Source organism: Heteronotia binoei, chromosome 7 (genome assembly GCF_032191835.1).
Source record: "Heteronotia binoei isolate CCM8104 ecotype False Entrance Well chromosome 7, APGP_CSIRO_Hbin_v1, whole genome shotgun sequence".
Classification (NCBI taxonomy): domain Eukaryota; kingdom Metazoa; phylum Chordata; class Lepidosauria; order Squamata; family Gekkonidae; genus Heteronotia; species Heteronotia binoei.
This window is the reverse complement of record NC_083229.1, coordinates 119337816-119351440: the sequence shown is the minus strand read 5'-3', so window position 1 is coordinate 119351440 and position 13625 is coordinate 119337816. Positions and strand designations below refer to the sequence as shown.

The 13625-nt window shown below is 45.2% G+C and overlaps 1 protein-coding gene across 1 annotated transcript in view; it reads left to right on the top strand.

Annotated features, from left to right (window-relative positions):
• Positions 1-13625, top strand: part of CDH20 (cadherin 20) — a 99854-nt gene that overhangs the window by 76988 nt on the left and 9241 nt on the right. The window contains exons 8-9 of the mRNA XM_060244285.1: positions 4959-5080; positions 9641-9758. Of these exons, the coding sequence (XP_060100268.1) occupies positions 4959-5080; positions 9641-9758 (240 nt within the window). The remainder of the gene's footprint in view (positions 1-4958; positions 5081-9640; positions 9759-13625) is intronic.

Genomic DNA, 13625 nt, shown 5'->3' with positions numbered 1-13625 from the left:
GGAACCTAGGTTCTTTCAATGTTCCCTCTAAACTGTGGAGTCTTGTGAACAAAAATTCTACTTCGTGAGCTACTGGCATTAAAAGTTGTGAGCTGCTGCATCAATTAGTTTGCTCTGGGGCCATTTCTCCTGAGCCAAGACAAAAATGTGTGAGCCGAAGGCTAAAAATCCGTGAGCTAGCTCACACTAACTCAACTTAGAGGGAACTATATATACAGAAGTCTGAGAACCACTCCACTTTGGGGGTGGAGCCAGAAGCAAGATTGTGACGAGCGTAATTGAACTCAAAAGGGAGTTCTGGCCATCACATTTAAAGGGACAGCTAGGAAAGACCAACCAAGTTTTATTGAGAACGTAAGCTTTCGTGTGCTCTCTAAGCACACTTCAGCAGACGAGGGGATCAGGTATTGATCACCTCGTCTGATGAAGTGTGCTTAGAGAGCACACGAAAGCTTACGTTCTCAATAAAATTTGGTTGGTCTTAACTCCTGCTTTGTTTAACTGCTTCAGACCAACACGGCTGCCCTCCTGGATTTATTAGGAAAGAATTCACCACCACCACCACCAGAGAAACCTTAATTGCAGATAAAGGATATAATGGCTCTGATCTTAGCTATGGCTAACTCTAACCAAGGTTCTCACTGAACACAGATTTGAAATCAGCATCTTGCAATTAGCTTTTGGTCACATAAACCACAGTTAAGAGGAAGCCAATGTTATGCACTGGCTTCGTGATGCGTCTTTTTAAATGCGCTTCAGCAACAGCTGCATTTTGCATTTGATTTGAGGGAATGAACCCAGCATTTAATGTTTGCACTCCAGGGAGGTCTGGGAGTGAAATGGGAGCTCTTGTTTACTCAAATCATTAGTATTCAAACGAATTATTTTTTAAAGTTCTTTCTGAAAAGCAATTCAGATAAGAGTGTTCTCTGCCTCCCTCTCTAAGAACTATTAGTAGCAGAAACAGATGCTCTGGATACGGCAGAGCTTATCAGAATAGAGAGCAGCATTATCGGGCGGGGCGGGGGGGGGGAGGACTGGAGGTTGGGAGGTTTGTTAATAAGCTTGGAGCCTTTTGCTTCTAGGTCACTGGTTCCAAACTCTCTTGAGCCAGTAGCTGCCGTCACCTTCTGCTTTATCTTTTAGTAGCCTATAAAGAAGTGGTTTGGAAACGAACGTGTGCTTTAGGGTGTAAGAATTCTGCTTGCCAGGATTTCAGATATAGAATGGAACGAGCGGGAACCCACAAAGACAGGGAAATTCCTGGAGATTTGGGGATTGCCAAGTCCAAGTCAAAAAATATCTGGGGACTTTGGGGGTGGAGCCAGAAGCAAGACTGTGACGAGCATAATTGAATTCCAAAGGGAGTTCTGGCCATCACATTTTAAGGAATAGCACACCTTTCAAATGCCTTCTCTCCACTGGAATAATGAAGGATAGGGGCACCTTCTTTTTGGGCTCATAGAATTGGACCCCCTGGTCCAATCTTTCTGAAACTTGAACGGTGTTTTGAGGAAAGGCATCAGATGCTATGCTGCAAATTTGGTGCCTCTACCTCAAAAAACAGCCCCCCCAGCCCCAGATACCCACAAACAATTCTCCATTAAACCCTGTGGCAGGGGTGGGGAGCCTCTGTCCCAAGGGTCATATGCGGCCCTCGAGGTCACTTGGTGTGACCCTCGGGGATTGCTGGGCCAAACTGAGCCATGCGGCAGCCTCCCTGGGGCCTGGCTGGCCAGTGAGGATCATGGAGCCCAGCCGCACTGTGCAGCAGCCTCCCCAGGACCCGGCCGGGATCACGGGGTGCAGATGTACTGTGCGGCAGCCTCCCTGGGGCCTGGCTGGCCTGCCAGAATTGCTGCAGGGCCTGGAAAAGTTACTGTCACAGTTCAGTTTGCGCTTGATTATCCCAATGGTATGGCCTAATATGCTAATGAGTGTGTGACCTAATATGCTAATATTAGGGGATGTGGTCTACTGAGTTCCTGCTGGTCTTTTTCTACAAAAAAGCCCTGGACCTATGCATTTGCCTAGGGCGTCGGGCCAGGTGTGTGTGCGTGTGCGCCAGATTAGGCTCTCCCCACATGACTTCAGACGGAATAACAATTATTTGCATTAATCTTGCTGTCCTGAATCATTCTTCCTCGGCAGAGCACTGTTTTTTAAGTTGATAATTTTTTATGGCCAGCGAATGATATTATAAATATTTATATGGCCCTTGGCAGAAAAAAGGTTCCCCACTCCTGCCCTATGGGAATCGGTCCCTAAAGGGAATAATAGAATGTCCAGCAGATATTTCCCTCCCCCCCCCCGAGTTTCTGATAACTCTGAAGCGGGGGGAGGGCCTCCAAACAGGGGATGCCCCTTCCTCCAACTGAGGATTGGCAACCCTAGAGAGAAGCAATCTCAGCAGGGTATAATGCCATAGGATCAGTCCAAACTCCCAAGAGGCTGTTTTCTCCAGGGGAACTGATTTCCATTTGGAAGGTGGACTCTGTGGCATTAGATTCAGCTGAGGCCTCTCCCCTCCCCAAACCCTGCGCCTCACCACCACAAAATCTCCAGGAATTTTCTAGTCTGGTGGAAGCAACCCCAGCCAGGCTTGGCCTCAAGGTGCCCTTCCTTGAAAGCCAAAATAGGCCCGGAATGGGCCCTGCCCCTCCACATGCCTTTTACTGACAGAACCAAACCTTGGAACCTGTGGTTGCCCAGCAACAGCCACTGAGGTAATCCGTAGCTTAAAGCTACAGGGACTCATCATTTTCAGCTTTTAAAAAAAAACCTATGTATTTTTTTTAAAGATTTCACATTTTTTTCTGTAAACCTGGAGCCCTTGTCAGGTTTACAGAAAGATCTGTCTCGCACAGCCACCAGATTTAAGTATCCAAAGATTGGCCAACATTGCTATTAGGATACAAGGTTTTGGGATCACTCTGCACCTATGCCCGCAAACACAATAGGAATGCTTCCAACATTATGATACCACCAGTGTTCCCTCTAAGCTGAGTTACTGTGAACTAGCCAGGGCCGGCTCTTCCGCTAGGCAAGCTAGGTGGTTGCCTAGGGTGCTGGGAAGGGCAGGGGTGCCAAATTGGGCTCCCCCCTCCCTGTGCCCAAGACAACCGCGTAGTCTGCCTTTCCCCGCCGCCACCACCACCAGCCCACTCCCATACCTTCCTCCGCACTTCCTCCCTTCCCCGCCGCTGCCGATTGCCCCTTCCCGCCCCCAGTAGCTCGCCCACCGCCCTCTTCCTCCGCCCGCTGGCCCTTCTCAGAAGCCCACCTGCCCCTTCCCCCCCCCTCACCTGCTGTCCTCTTCCTCCACCCCCCTGGACCTTCTCTTCCTCAGTAGCTTGGCCCTTTCCCCGCTTGCCCGCGGTCTTCTTCCTCCGCCCACCCGGTCCTTCCCCCCTCGCCCACCGTTCTCCTCCTCTGCCCGGCCCTTTCCCTCCTCCTCCCCATGTGCTTCCCAGAGGCCACCCCTGTGGCGCTTACAGGAGTGACGCGATCCTCCTGCTTCCGCGCTTCGGCGGGTGTTCTTTTAATAGCGAGCAGCAGGAAGGGGCTTCAAAGCCCCTTCCTGCTGCTCGCTATTAAGAGAACGACCCCCGAAGCACGGAAGGAGGATCAGGTCGCTCCTGTAAGCGCCACAGGGGAGGGGGTGCAGAGTGCAGGGGGGTGCAGAGGAGTGACACGATCCTCCTGCTTCCGCACTTTGGTACCCATTCTCTTAATAGCGAACAGCAGGAAGCGCGGACGCAGGAGGTTCATGTCGCTCCTGTAAGCACCAGAGGGGAGCAGAGCACGACACGGGTGCCGCCGCAGGGGGGGAGTACAGGGGTGCCCTTGTGGAGGGGGTGGTGGGCAGTTGGTCTGCCTGGGGCGCTATTTGCCCCAGAGCCGGGCCTGGAGGTAGCTCACAGTATTTTAGCCTCTGGCTTGCACATTTTTGTCTCAGCTCAGGAAGGATGGCCCCAGAGCACACTCATTTATTCATTAGCTCACAACTTTAATGCCAGTAGCCCACAAAGTGGAATTTTTGCTCACAAGACTCCGCAACTTAAAGGGAACATTGGACACCACACTGTGGATAACACATTATAACATCACACACAGCAGCCTTGTTTCCTGTTCTTAGCCTCTTCCCAGGAACAGGCAGTGAAATTCATGATAACGTGTGATGTCATCATGCTACAAGTTCACCTCCTCCCACCATGGCATGATGACATCATGTGACATCATGAGTTTTATAAAGATGGAAGAGAACTAGACATGTCTTCTTTGGTGGCAGCTCCCCCTCTCCCGTGGGACTCTTCATGAGTTCCAAAAGCCCAAAGGCTCCATGATCCAGTAGGCATTGCATGAACACGCAGCCTGCCATGTGATTGTCCTATATATAGTGGCCAAATATGGCCGCCACGATTTGTGCAATTGCAGTGGCCCTTTCTGGAGGCCCTGTGATTGTGCAGTGTGCTGTGGTTGATTGCATGGATCTGGGAGGAGGTGCAGATCCATATAATTGGCACTTCCAAGCAACCCCTAATTGGGTCATGGGCCTACTGCAGCCCCTTGTGTAGTCCCCATGTGTTGTTTCATGGAGGTTGTCAACTCTGTGAAGAGAGCTAAACTGTACATCACTAAAGCCCAGGGTTTTGTGGCAGGAACTCCTTTGCATATTAGGCCACACCCCTGTGATGTAGCCAATCCTCGAAGAGCTTGCTCTTCCAGTTTTATAAAAAAGAAATCCAAGAAGCAAATTCAACAGATGTTTTGATATATAAAACTGGGAAGCTGGCAGTCACGTCAGCCATTGAAACAGAATTTGAAAAGTGCAACCACATGTCTGCCTTAACACACTGCTTGCCCACCTGTGTGGTTTCCAGTACAGAGTCACATACTTTGGTTTAATACGCCACGGAAGAGGCTCCCTGGTTCTAATGTGTCCTGCTTTCTTTCAGACAACCCTTCCCAAGTGGGCAGCGTGGCAGTCACAGTCAGAGTCCTGGATGTGAACGACAACGCTCCCGAATTCCCCAGGTTCTACGAGGCTTTCGTGTGTGAAAATGCAAAGCCTGGACAGGTGGGAAGTTCAGAACTTTGTATGAAACTGTTGCCAACTTCTATGTTAATACTCCACTGTGTTATGCTTTTCCAACAGAAAGAGAAACTGCACTGTAAACTCTAGGACAGGTACATGGGAACATATTGGAGGCAGGCTCAGTGGTAGAGAATCTGCCTTGTTTGCAGAAGGTCCCAGGTTCAATCCCCGGCATCTCCAGTTAAAAGGATCAGGTGACGTGAAGGATCTTGACACATGAAGCTGCCTTACAGTGAATCAGACCATCGGTCCATCAAGGAAAAACACTATTGTCTGCTCTGACTGGCAGCGGCTCCCTTTCACATCACCTTCTGCCAGATCCCTTTAACCGGAGATGCTAGAGATTGAACCTGGGACCTTCTGCATGCCAAGCAGATGCTCTGCCACTGAGCCTTTGACCTGAGACCTCGGAGAGCTGCTGCCTTGAGCTTTTTGGAGTTTAATGCCATTCTGAAATCTTACTGGAGACTTTCTGTCCCATTTGTCCATTGGGAACTCTATGTGCAGTCTTTGGACGCACTGAAAAAGAATTTTGTGGGTTTTGCAGCTTTTTGCAACTTATTGATGCATCAGAAACGCTGATATTGTTTTCTGAGCTTTTGCCTTTGGTTGAGAGATGTGGTTGGAGCACCCTATGCTAGAAGAGGATTCGAAGCGGGAAAAATCAAGTCGACCTGTTCATTGGGACTCCTTTAATGGAACTGTGAAACTTTGGGGGAATCGTTATTACCATTTAATCTTTTATTGAACATATCTGTGTGATTCTGTTTCAATACATTCTTAGTTATTTGGTCACTATAACTTCAGTTGTGCTGTCTTTAGCCAGTCCAAGTAGACAAGGAAAGGAAAGGTCCCCTGTGCAAGCACCAGTCGTTTCCGACTCTGGGGTGACGTTGCTTTCACAATGTTTTCACGGCAGACTTTGTACGGGGTAGTTTGCCACTGCCTTCCCCAGTTATCTACACTCCCCCCCAGCAAAAGCTGGGTACTCATTTTACCAACCTTGGAAGGATGAAAGGCTGAGTCAACCTGGAGCTGGCTATCTGAAAACCCAGCTTCCACCAGGGATCAGGTCGTGAGCAGAGCTTAGGACTGCAGTACTGCAGCTTTAACACTCTGCGCCACGGGGCTCGCCACTGCGCCAAGTAGATAGCACTAATATTAATGGACCAGTGGCCTGATTCAGTATAAGGCAGCTTCAGGTGTCAAGTGTACTTTCCCCAAAAGTCAGTTCCATCAGCTCCCCAGTAGCCCATTGGGAGAAGGCACCCAGGTTGCAAAATGGGGGCATTGCTTTGGCTCCCTCAGCTGGAGGGGGGGAGCAACTGGCATGCAGGCAAAGCTCATAGCTTGGTCCACGGGAATAGCCTGAGCATCACCATGTAGCAGAGGGAGGCTGGACTACAACCCACAGCTGCTCACACATTCGGAGCAGTTTTCTACCCAGTCACCCAACTGAGCCTATGGGAGTGAGACACAGCGGGACAGAAGATTGAACCACCTAATGTTGAAGTTAGAAATATATTCCAGCCTTTGACTGGAAGATCCAGTTTGGTGTAGTGGTGAAGTGCACGGACTCTTATCTGGAAGAACCGGGTTTGATTCCCCACTCCCTCCGCTTGCAGCTGCTGGAATGGCCTTGGGTCAACCATAGCTATCGCAGGAGTTGTCCTTGAAAGGGCAGCTGCTGGGAGAGCTCTCTCAGCCCCACCCACCTCACAGAGCGTCTGTTGTGGGGAAGGAAGATAAAGGAGATTGTAAGCCGCTCTGAGACTCTGATTCAGAGAGAAGGGTGGGGTATAAATCTGCAGTTGTCTTCTTCTTTACCCGAAGAAGAAAGGGGAGAATTCTAAGGACTGAGGGTTACTTCTGGGAGGCCTCACTGGAGAGTCAAAGTATATGTTAACGATCTGCCAAAGGGTTGGACATGCACATGAGATATGAATATGGCACAAACGACTAGAACAGGAGTGAGAGCTGATAAGTTTATCCATACGTAGTCTAAGTGGTTATTCTCACCGTTGATAAGGTTTGTAGGTTAACACTATAGCATACTGGTGTGGAGAAGAGCCCCATGGTGCAGAGCGGTAAAGCTGCAATACTGCAGTCCTAAGCTCTGCTCACAACTTGAGTTCGATCCCGGTGGAAGCCAGGTTCAGGTTGCCAGCTCAAGGTTGACTCAGCCTTCCATCCTTCCGAGGTCAGTCAAACGAGTCCCCAGCTTGCTGGGGGGAAAGTGTAGATGACTGGGGAAGGCAATGACAAACCACCCCGTAAAAAGTCTGCCATGAAAACGTGAAGGCAACATCACCCCAGAGTCAGAAACGACTGGTGCTTGCACAGGGGAGTACCTTTACCTTTTTTATATAGTGGTGTGGAGTGTCAGATAACTTTGCCAAACAATAAAGTATCCCACACCTTTTTAGATGGAGGGGCAGATGGACCTTGTTTAGGAGGAACACAAATGGGAGAATTGTTTTGTGCTCGGGGAAACAAACTTGATGAGGTGTGGTATAGAGATTCCAAGGGAGGAATTCACACGAAAATGGACAAGAAGGACATCACCAGGGAGGGAGATCAGCTGGTTTTGTCCCTGCTGATGCCCCTGCACAATTTACACAAGTTTGACAGACATTACAGGATGTCCAGAATTTGTCCACAAAGGTATCGAAGTTTATGCAAAAAGGGGAGCAATCAGAAAAATGTCCCCCAAATCTGGAAGCAGTGTGTGGGGCTAGTTTGTTATCTGAAACGTGTTGCTGTTGTTCAGTCGCACAGTCGAGTCCGACTCTCTGCGACCCCATGGGCAGTCACGCCAGGCCCTCCCGTCTTCCACCATCCTGAAATGTGTAGAAGGTATCAAATTTTTTGGATACCAACTAGACCCCTTGCGATATTCACAATATGTTATATACACAGCATAACACAGCAACAAGGTAGCACTTTATATTCAAAAGGCAAGACCTTTTGAAAATTGTAACTTAATTGTGTGCAAAGATTTGGAATCTTGCTGTGCTCTGATAGAGTTATTGAAAAGGGGTCAAAGCTTCCAGTGAAACGAGGGGATACGAGAGACTTTTTTGTTGGGATTACAAATGGAAAAATTTCCAAAAGAAGATAGAACTTTAATCTGGTACTTGCTCTCAGCTGCTAGGACATTGTATGCACAGTTGTGGAAGCAAGAAAAAATACCAGAGAAATGGGATTGGATTATAAAAGTTATGACATGGAGTGAAATGGACAAATTAACAAGAATATTAAGAGATTATGATTTAGAAGTTTTTAAGACGGAGTGGGAAAAGTTTAGAAGAAAAAGAGTGGAAAATAAAAGGACATTGGACAATTTTTGATAATGATTAAGTTTTTAAAAGAATATAAATTTTTGTTTTAATAGTTAAGGGTACCTTTAAATATTTGCTTTTTAAGTAAATAACACTGGTGGGGGTCAAGTAACGGGGGGAGAAGTGGGTAGAAAGTAATATATGGGGTAGATAAAAGAAGTTTTTAAAGATGTAAGATATAGATTTATTACCATATGTTACCAATAAAATTGTTTTAACACAACACAACAAAAGTATTACCTCGTCGCTGTGTGATGCTGTGTACATAACATATTTGGAATTGGAACTACTCAGAAACACTATAGGGCCTCCTCAGGTGCAACTCAACCAAGGATTCCTTTGAATGGAGAAGGACTGATCGTAGACTACGTGGGGCTGCTTATTATGAACTTTCTAGATTGTGTCTTTCCTTTGTTTTCGCTTTAGGTGTTGTGTATATCAGGGTATGTCTATAAGATGGTTTGCCTGAGAGTAATTGGAATAATATAGAAGTGTGTTTTGTATATTTGTATAAGTGTCTTTGTATTAGCATTAATTATTCGTATAATCTGTATTAGTGGCCCCATAGCACAGAGTGGTAAAGCTGCAGTATTGCAGTCGGAGCCCTCTGCTCACGACCTGAGTTCAGTCCCAGCGGAAGCTGGTTCAGGTAGCCGACTCGAGGTTGACTCAGCCTTCCATCCTTGCGAGGTCGGTAAAATGAGTCCCCAGCTTGCTGGGGGGGAAGTGTAGATGACTGGGGAAGGCAATAGCAAACCACCCTGTAAAAAGTCTGCCGTGAAAACGTGAAAGCAACGTCACCCGAGTCGGAAACGATTGGTGCTTGCGTAGGGGGCTACCTTTACCTTTTTATAAGTGTCTTTATGCCTCTTTGGCAGTTGGTTATCACAGAACCTTAGGGTTTTCTCCCGTCCCCCACCTGGAGACTGGCAACCCAATCTTTACTGCTGAATGCTGCAATAGGTGGACCTCCAGTCTGATCCAGTAGGCCGCATTTGTGTTCTTATAACCTTTTGGTATGGGGTGTTTTGCCTAACCATTGTCTCTTGCACATTCCTCACTGCTTTTGCAGTTCTCCCCTCTCCAACCGCTCTGCTGGCTTTTTGTTTTCAAAGCGTAATCCTGAAAAGCTGTTTCTCCCCCCCCCCCCCCCCCACTGGAGCTGTCATCGTTCTTTTTGTTCTGTCCCTGTGTCCTACAGCTGGTTCAGACAGTGAGCGCTGTCGACCCAGATGACCCGCAAGAGGGACAGCACTTCTACTACAGCCTGGCGCCGGAGGCAGCCAACAACCCCAATTTCACTCTGAGGGACAATCAAGGTAATTGGAGCGGACGCCCGTTTGTTATGCTAAGTAACGTCCTCTTCAGCGAGTTGGGCTTGAGAGGCCGAGCCTTAGCACTACCTCAGGAGATTGCCACGGCCAGTAATGCCCAGCGACACCTGCCCCTGAAAGGCAGTGATAAAATGACAGATAATTTTACATTCTCTACAGTTGTACCGAGTTGGCCCCTCTGTACACATTTTGTCCTGACAGGTTCTTTTATTTTGAGGAAATAACGCCAGTGTCGTGCAAATCCAAAGCCGCCTTGTCATCCTGAGGGCATCTCCTCGGAATAGGGTTTTTGCTGAAAAGTAGATGTTTTTAAAAGGGTCAAGCTTGAAACTGGAAATGGGACACGAATCAGAGGAGAAGTATTTGGCTCTCTTCTCGGGTTCTGAGCTTTTCCGCCAGGAGCACAGAAAAGGGATTGCGTGGGGGTTTCCCCCTCTGAGATTACTTCTGTTCTCTTGTAACACTAAATGAAGAGCCTGTGGCACAGAGTGGTAAAGCTGCAGTACTGCAGTCAAACTCTCTGCTCACGACCTGAGTTCGATCCCAGCAGAAGTTGGGTTCAGGTAGCCAGCTCAAGGTTGACTCAGCCTTCCATCCTTCCAAGGTTGGTAAAATGAGCACCCATGCTGGGGGGAAAGTGTAGATGGCTGGAGAAGTTAATGGTAAACCACCCCGTAAAAAGTCTGCCACGAAAATGTTGTGATGCAACGTCACGCCAGAGTTAGAAACTACTGGTGCTTGTGCAGGGGACTACCTTTACCTTAAGAGCCCCGTGGCGCAGAGTGGTAAATCTGCAGTACTGCAGTCGGAGCCCTCTGCTCACAACCTGAGTATGATCCCAGCAGAAGCTGGTTCAGGTAGCCGGCTCCAGGTTGACTCAACTTTCCATCCTTCCGAGGTCGGTAAAATGAGTACCCAGCTTGCTGGGCGGAAAGTATAGATGACTGGGGAAGCAAACCACCCCGTAAAAAGTCTGCTGTGAAAACATTATGAAAGCAGCGTCACCCCAGAGTCAAAAATGACTGGTGCTTGCACAGGGGACTACCTTTACCTTTTAACATTAAATTAATAGTTTCTTACTTTACAAAAAAATATCAATGAGTCCTATGGGATGACGTATGGCACAGAAATAAGGTACAATTTCTGAAAGTGATAAAGCTAGAGGGGAGAAAAACCTTTTAAAGAATCCTTTCAAAACACAGGGAAACTGGTTGCAAGAGCTGAAATAGGGGAGCTATCCTCTTATATGCAGAGATAAACGTACTCTATTTATCACTGTGCTTATAACTTTTCAAATTGTCTTTATCGGTAATATTAATGTCCTGCTGTATTTCCTGGGATCCAAGGTGTAACAAAAAAGTTGCAAGGACATAAACACCAATTAACAAATAAAACAGAGATTCAGGGCTCTTTTTTTTTTTTTTTGCAGGAACACAGTTCTGGCTGCCTTGGCATCAGGGGTGTGGCCTAGTATGCAAATGAGTTCCTGCTGGGATTAGCCCTGTTTGAAGCAATGCCGCCCTCAGGGGTGTGGCTTAATATGCAAATGAGTTCCTGCTGTGCTTTTTTGTAAAAACAATTTTTATTATTCTACAGCATATTATATCACTGTTTCGTTTACTTCTCTCAAATAAAAGTCAATATGTTCCATCACATTTTCCACCTCCCCTCCTCCCTTTCAAGACTTCCCCAATGTTACTTACTATATAAAAGCAATAAAGGTAATTTAACATTTTTAAAAAAAAAACTATTTAAAAAGAAAAAAGGAACTTATACTCCTTTATGGTTATTACTTCATTCAATTAATGATCCAGTATATTACTAAATTAAATCATATTATCTAATTATAATCTTTTAAGAAAGAACAAAATAATTTAATAATAATAATAATTCCAGTAAATTAAAAATAGCTAATAAACAAGTTATCCATTATCAAATATCACCAAGTGTCCTTTCACTCTCCAATGTTCTTCCACATAGTTCTGAAACTTTCGCCATTCATTATTAAATTTTTCCATATCAAGTTCCTTTAGTGTTCTTGTTAATTTGTCCATTTCACTCCAGTGCATAGTTTTCATAACCCAGTCCCATTTTTCTGGAATTTTATTTTGCTTCCACAACTGCGCATACAATGTCCGTGCAGCTGAAAGCACGTACCAAAATAATGTTCTGTCTTGCTTCGGAAAATTTTCTATTTGTAATCCCAACAAAACGATTTCTGGTGCCTTCTTCACTTTGTATCCCAAAATCTTTGACATTTCTTGTTGGATCATTTGCCAATATTGTACAACCCTTTCACAAGCCCACCACATATGGTAGAAGGACCCTTCATGTTTTTTACATTTCCAACATCGATCAGACATCTGATTATTTTCGACATGTTTTTTTGGTGTCATATACCATCTATACAACATTTTGTAACAATTTGCTTTTATGTTATTACATGTTGATATTTTCATAGAGTTCTTCCACAAATATTCCCATCTGAATTTCCTTGTTTATATTAATTGCCCACTTTATCATTTGAGATTTTACGACTTCTTCCTCTGTAGACCATTTCAGTAACAGTTTATATACTCTTGAGATCAATTTTGCGTCCTCACCAAACAGCATTTTCTCCATTTCTGTTTTGTTCTTGTCTTATTCCTTCATTCCTAATATCCTGCTTCAGCAGACTTTTAATTTGTAACCATTGAAACCAATTAAATTTATAATCCAATTCTTCCACTGATTTTAATTCTGCTTTGCCTCCTTGTATTTTTAACAATTGTTTATATGGTAACCATTTCTCTTCCTCAATATCCGAATATAACTTTATTACTTCCGTTGGCACAATCCACAGCGGTTTCCTCTCATCTCCATATTTTTGGTATTTCAACCAAGTTTTAATCAAACTACTTCTTACATAATGATGTGAGAAAAAACCATCCATTTTACTTTTCCCATAGCACAAATATGCATGCCAACCAAAAACCTTTCCATGGCCTTCTAATGTTAATAATTTTCTGTTTAATAACACTATCCAATCCTTAATCCATACCAAACAAACTGCATCATGATATAGTCTTAAATCCGGTACTTGGAAGCCTCCCCTTTCTTTAGCGTCTGTCAGGATCCTCATCTTAATTCTTGATTTCTTGCCAGCCCATATAAATTCCGAAAGTTTCCTCTGCCATTTATGAAATTGTTTATCTTCTTTCACTATTGGTATCATTTGAAACAAGAACATTATTCTTGGTAATACATTCATTTTTATTGTCAATATTCTACCCAGAATAGACAAATTCAACTTATTCCATTTTTGTAAGTCCACGTCAATTTTCTGCCAAAGCTTTTCATATTTGTTTTTAAATAAGTCAATATTCTTTGTTGTGATTTCTACTCCTAAATACTTTACTTTATAGGCCACTTCACAGTTTGTTAAATTTTGTAATTAGATTTTGACATATTTTTACACAAAATTTTTGTTTTCTCTTTATTTACATAAAAGCCTGCCAGCTCACCATATTTTTATTTTTTTGGAGCAGCAGCGGTGTAACTTGAGTTGGGTTTTCATTTATAAACATTACATCATCTGCAAACGCTCTGTAAGAGAAGCCTTTTAATTTCAAACCCTCTATCTCCTTATCTTCTTGAACTTGCATAAGCAGTATTTCCAGCGTCATTATAAATACCAAAGGGGACAGAGGGCACCCTTGTCCTGCTGTGCTTTTTCTACCAAAAAAAAAAGCCCTGCAGAGATTTAAAAACAAAAACCAAGAGCCAGGTATGCTGAAACAGCCACTTTGGTAGGTACTAGAAATCCACCTCACTCACAAACTCCTCAGCTAGTGGAGCCTTCACAGGGGCCCA